At 41.3% G+C, this 6,388-nt stretch overlaps 1 protein-coding gene across 3 annotated transcripts in view; it reads right to left on the reverse strand.

The window, feature by feature from the left end:
* Positions 1-544: 544 nt before the first annotated feature.
* RFTN2 (raftlin family member 2) overlaps positions 545-6,388 on the reverse strand; it is an 87,548-nt gene continuing 81,704 nt past the window's right edge. For 2 of the 3 annotated variants that reach the window (XM_019523152.1, XM_019523154.1), the window contains exon 10: positions 545-1,566. In XM_019523152.1, coding sequence (XP_019378697.1) covers positions 1,297-1,566 — 270 coding nt within the window. In that variant the 3' untranslated portion in view covers positions 545-1,296. The remainder of the gene's footprint in view (positions 1,567-6,388) is intronic. The other variant, XM_019523153.1, reaches the window with a different exon arrangement.

Below are 6,388 nucleotides of genomic sequence, written 5' to 3' on the forward strand. Positions count from 1 at the left end.
CTGTGTTAATGGTTTGAACTCTGATCTGAAGGACCACACAGCAGACTTCTATTACTTCAACTACAGGCAAGTCAATATTAGCTGAATATTTGTTCCAGAGGCCTTAATCATGCTAAATGAAATTAGACAGCATCTGAATCAAGCAATACTTCAATACAGCTACATAAAAACATTCTTATTATCACTACTTTCAGAAGAGCTACATCAGCGTTAGGCTTTTTTGATCCTGAAGCCACCAACTGCAATCCCCTGTTGATATCTCTGACTCAAAATTTTAATAATTATCTCTGTACTCAAGTATGCTTGGGAACTCCATGGTGAACATACGAATACATTTTATACAGTATATGTGTTCGGCTGAAAGAGTACCTGAGTGCTTTTGTATGCAGCCCCATTTCAAATTTTGTCTCCCCATGTGAGTGCTTCTTCACATATAAGCAGTATTACAGTGCACCCATAATCTTAGCGGCAATGTTCCTTATTCAGTATGCAGGATCTCTTCTTGAGGTGCAAATAATTGCTTGGGAGCGAGTGATTTTTTCTATTTTTGCATAAAGTATCTTTGTGCTTGGATACTCTTTGGCTTGGTTGTAGATTGCCTTTCCTTGCTCCCCCCATTTGAATTTGGACAAAAACAGAATATGCTCCCACTTCCCAGGCTTTTTCTTGTAAGAACATTACAAACCAGAATGTAACCTTCTCCATCAGGTACCAGTATTTCATGCTGTTCCTCATTCAGGTTGAAAGTCCCACATTTGACATTTCTGTTTTACAGGCTTCTGAATTTACAACAGGCAAATGAAGTGACTATTATTTCTATTAAAACAAAAAAGGAGTAAAGTACTTCTTAATTTTATTTTTTAATTTTTTTTTTACTTTCCAATGTTGTTTGTTAGACCCCCTTAGAAAAACATGATTTTCCACACATTTGTGGAAAATATTAAGATTTCCTATTGACACTGGCTTTTACTCAGCAAAAAGCACTGCTAATCTATATAATATTTTCTTGCCTGTTGTCAAAAGCATTATTGAAAATATCATTAATGAAGTTAGCAAAACACCAAGTAATAGAGCATCCCATTAAAGCAGACATAAAACCAAAGTATGTTGCAGTAGTAGTCTTACTACAAATAAGGTTTTGTTATGAGTGTAACTTGGCAGAAGCAAAAATATATAAGATATGAGCATGGAGGAAACCAGAGGATTATACAAATGCACATAAAGTAGTGTAGTAATCTCAGTTCTTACATTTGTGTTCATTATTTACAGGTCTCTCCAATGCAGTTACTTACTTGGTCACATACAAGTGACCTGAGTTACGCCATCTTCCTGCTCAAATTGTCCATCATCCAGTTCCTTTAGCACACCATCACTACTGCTGAACCCTGAGAAGCTTCCATACTGGGCAGATTCCTCCTTGATCCAGCATGATTTAGTAGGAGATAGATGAAACTCAACTGATGCATTTCCACTTTCTGCAGGGTGAGAAGTAGCTGTGTCTAATCCAATACTTCTGCTACAGACTTTGCTTTTCTCTTCACTTCTGCTCTGCCTTGCAGATTTCTTCTGAAATACAAGAGATGTTTACTATTGAGTTAAAAGGAGAACAGGGCAAAAACTAAGAAAGGCAGCTGAAAACAGGCCAAAAACTAAGAGAGGCAGATAAAAATATTGAGCAGAATTGAGCTCAGAACACACCTATGAAGGATCTCACTTGAGATGCCCTCCCAATTTGAAAATGAGTTACTGATAACCATTCCCTGAGACTGATTTTTCAGCTGGGTGTGTATCCACATATAGATCATATTTCTTTAGCTTGCTTATGAAAACGGCACAAAGGACAGTGTCAGAAACCTTACTAACATCAAAATTTATAATATCTATCCCTTCTTCTCATGCAGCAGGCCAGTTACCCTGTCAAAAAAGAAAATAGTTTGCTTTGACAGTCTGTTTTTGAGAAACCCATCTTGGCTGCTTTTATCACTTTTCTGCTTTCTAGATACCTGTAAAGTGATTATTTAATAATTTGTTCTAATACCTTGCTAGGGATAAAGTTAAGTCTATGGCTGTGTATAGATGAAAAAAGAAGCATGTATGCATGACACTTTAAAATGGGCTAAATGCCCTTGCACTGCTTTAATGGTGTCAGTGTTTGCAAGTCTCGGTGGCGTATTGCACATTCATTCCAACCACTGTAGGAAATTCAGTGGAGCTTTAGTTAGCTGTCCCTACAGCCATGGAGTGAAGCACCCAGCTCTGTGCAGCTCCATGGCTCTTCAGGAAGCCCTGCAGGCAGCCTGGCAGCAGCCTGGGAAAGCAGGCTCCACCCAAGCAAAGTGCGAGCCTGATCTTTCCCCCCACCCCTGGAGCCTGCTTGCCTGCCTGAGCTGCGTGGGGGCCCAGTGCTTCCCTCCACTGCTGAAGTGCCCCTCAAGACTGCCTGAGCCAGGTGCCTGTAGGTGGGTGCCACCTGGGGGGGGCATCGCTGCTAGAGGGAAGCACCAGCCCCTCCTGCAGCCCAGGGACCACTCTGCCTGCTGGCAGCTCACCCTCCCCTCCCCTCCCCTTCAGAGAGGCAGGTAAGGTGTGTGCATGACACAGGGGTTTAATCAGTCCTAAATTGAAGTGGTGGTTTTTAAAACCCACCGCTTCAATTTAGGGCCATCATTTCATCTACACACACCTTACAATTCCCTGGATCTTCCCTTTTCCTGGTTTTTAAAGATAAGAGGATGTGGGACTGAAGAACCTATGAATACTCAAAAATAATCACAAAGAGTTTACAAATTTGTTCAGCTACTTCAATAAGCTCTTAAGAATGAATTTCATTGCACCCTGCTGACTAGAAAGCATCTATTTTCTTTCAGTATTCTTTAACCTGTTCTATCCATATCTAGAGTATGCCCTCTTGTCTCCCTCCCTCTAAGAAGTAATTTTAAATATCTGATCATAACCTTTTTGATGAAGACAAGCGAAGAACATACTGAATACTGCAGCTTTCTCTCTCTAACTTTTTATACGCTTTCTTTTCCCATTTCATAATATACCTCTATCTCCATTTTCTCTTCCTCTTAATATATAGAATAAAATAGAGCCTTTCTTGTTGCCTTTTATGGCCCTGCCAACTGAATCTCATCTTGCACTTTAGTCTTTTTGATTTTATCCCTACGTGCTTGTGTTTCTGTTCACTCATAGGTATGTGTTCTTGGTTCTGCTTTTTATAGGATTCCTTTTCAATTTTCTGGCCATCGAAGATTTCCTACTGTAGTCATAATGGTCTCGTACACTGCTTTTTGTCTTCCATTTGCTGGGGATGTTCCTCCATTGGGTATTTAATGTAGTAACTTTCAGAAAGTGCCAGCCCTCCTGCATTTTTTTTACCCTTCAGATTATCTTCCCCAGAGACCCTACATATCTGTCCTCCAAGTCTGTTGAAATTGGTTTCTCTGAAGTCCATTCTCATTAGGCTTCTGTGCCCATACTTACTTTCTCTTAGAATAGGGGTTTTCACCCTTTTTTTAATAAGTGCACCCCTGTGCGGGGGGTGGCAAGTGGCCAGATGCTGAGCGGGGGTGTGGCGAGCGGTGGCAGCGCAGCATCTGTGTGGCCCTGCTCCTGAGGCAGCAGCATGGGCTGGTGGTGCTCTGTCCCTGCCCACCCATGTCCCCCCTGGGATCTTTCAAATTTGACAACCCCTGTCTTAGAATAATAAATGCTCTCATTTCATAGAACCATAGACAAGCCCAGTGGTGGCAGCAGCTTCCATTTTTGAGCCACTTACAAAAATGCCCCACTCGCTCACCCATCCTTACTTATACTACTGGGTTGTTACAGAAGTCACTGGGAAATATGATTGAGGGGAGGTTATGGACCCTGCAGAAAAAGAGAATCAGATTTTGCCTACATTCTACAAAAAGGAAAAAATCCTTTGCTTTCTTTCCTTCCTGCAGGATTTTCCATCCCTTCACTGTGGCCCCTTCCCCTCCTCCCCCCAAACTGGTGTGTAGTTCAATGTCAGAACTTAATCAGAGAGAGGTAGTTGGCCATATTAGTCTGAAGTCAGGCAGAAGGCAGGGTAGATGTGCACCTTACAGACTAACTAAATTAAAGATTAGAGCATAAGCTTTCATGAGCATGAACTCACTTCAACATATACTACGAAAGGACATGCACAGAGCCTGTGCATGAACTGCATGTGCATTTCCTTTTCTAGCATCTGGTGACATCAGCATGGGCTCATGAAAGTTTATGCTATATATATGATTTAGTTAGAACTTTATCACTCAGGCTTGTTTTTCTGAGTTATTCCAGTCTCCCTCTGAACCATGTGCTTAGAACAACAAATGTTACAGCTATTATATGGAGAAAAACATTAAGACAATATTACCCTGTAAATCAAGATGCCTTTGAAATACTACACCTTTTGAAGCAAAGAAAACATGGTCTATGATTTCTTGCAATACTTGATCTTCCCATCACAAAGCCTGAGAAAAGGGAGAAAGAGAAGAATCTAGCTTTGGGGAGGGGTGTGGGGGGCGGTACATGTCTGTGCGTGTAGCATTTATGGAGCTGCAGCGCATATCTCCTAACGTTTCCCCTAAGTGGAAGTACTAACTCACCTTAAGAACTGTGCCCTGTGTTACTAGCTTCTGAGACGAGCAGACTATATAAACCAGTTGTGCTCTCTGGCCTTATGATCTCCCAGCATTAAGTCAAAGAGTCCTAGCTAAGTGGAATTGCCTCTTGGTAGGGCTTCTACATCCTTCATAATAAGTGAAATTAACAAAAAAAATCTTTTCCTATGTTACCAGTCACACCTTAGGATACTAAATCTGAGAGAATTAAAAACCTTACTTTCTAGTATTAATGTCAGTGAAGCCCACTCTCATGATTTTATTCCAAGTGCTATGCTTCTGTAATTACAGTATTACTCAAAAACATCACCTTTGTAAAATAAAACAAAAAGTGCATTGCTAGCTCCTTTGGTGGCAGAATTTTATTTGAAAAAGTTACTGCAGAAGGCTCCAACACCATAAATTAAATAAAAAAGAACCAATATTTATTATTTTTAAGCCAGTCTCGGAGTTTGGGGACTTGACTCATGATATTTAACTATTTTGGATTGATAGTACTGATGCTGTTTATTTTCAAGCCAGACTGGACAATGAAACAAACTGGTCATTTTTCGTTTCTGGCACTCATACACTAATATTGTTACTGGGGTGTTTGAATTGCTGACACTTCAGCAAAATGTTTGGGCATTTTTACACATGCAAGCACCAAAACACCAGTCACTCTGAAAAGCACCCGGCACTGTGTTGCTTGCAGTCATATAAGTGGCAAAATGTGTCAGTACTGAAAAAATAGTGGTGGCACGCTTTTGAGCTGAAACACATAGAAGGTGTGCATGCATTTTGTCACTTATACAACTGCACATGCGCAGTGCAGTTCGCATAAGCTCACGTGCAGAGCAGACTCAATTAATCAAGTCTGCTCCAAAGCAGCAGATCTCTAGTGTGTTGCGGGAAAAAATGTATGTGTATAAATGTCCAAACAAAAGTTTCCATTAGATGTTTCTAAATTACAGTAATACTTACAATACTATTTTTAACACAAATGTTGGGCCTAAAGAGTACTTGAATAGCTACAGCTGCAATGTAATACACACTTCAGACATGTCAGCAGAAGAGACACACAATAAGGAATAAAATAAAAATCAGCATCATGTTCAAACTGATGGTGGACTCCTATATTGAATACTTAGGGTCTTCTAAGAAAATAAAGGAGTATTTTTTTTTGCCAGTGTTTAATACCTCATGAATATCAGATTATAACTAGCTCTTGAAGGGACCATTTTAATGAAAAAGTACCTGTTAACGGCTTCTACGGCAGAGGTTAAAAATGGAGAACATTTGAGATTTCAGTATTTGACTTTACATCTGAAGTATATCTACAAAGTACACCATAAGTGAGACATTACATTTGATAGGCAGAATTAATATTCGTACAGATTTCATACCTTAAATGAGGCATGGGCAAAATACGGCCTGCAGGCCAGATCTGATCCTCTAGGCACTTTCATCCAGCCCACAGGCACCCACCAATGAATTGTACCCCACCCAGCCCTTCCTCCCAGATATACACCCCCCAACATACCATACTGTGCTTTGCTCCTGCACTTGTGGGGGGAAGGGCCTGGCCTAGCCAGCAGTAGCAGCCACCCCTGAGGGACCTGCTTGGCTTCCCTGGAATCCTGCCTGCTCCAGGCATCAGGTAGGGAAGTGGCAGAGGTGGGAGGAGCTGCAGCTGGGTGGGGGCAGAATGGGGTTGGGGCTGGTGGCAGTGTGGAGTCTGAGCCTGGGAGGGGAGGTGGGGTGGCAGGAGCATC

This window comes from Gavialis gangeticus, unplaced genomic scaffold, assembly GCF_001723915.1.
Source record: "Gavialis gangeticus isolate Ggan-Ray unplaced genomic scaffold, GavGan_comp1, whole genome shotgun sequence".
Taxonomy (NCBI): Eukaryota; Metazoa; Chordata; order Crocodylia; family Gavialidae; genus Gavialis; species Gavialis gangeticus.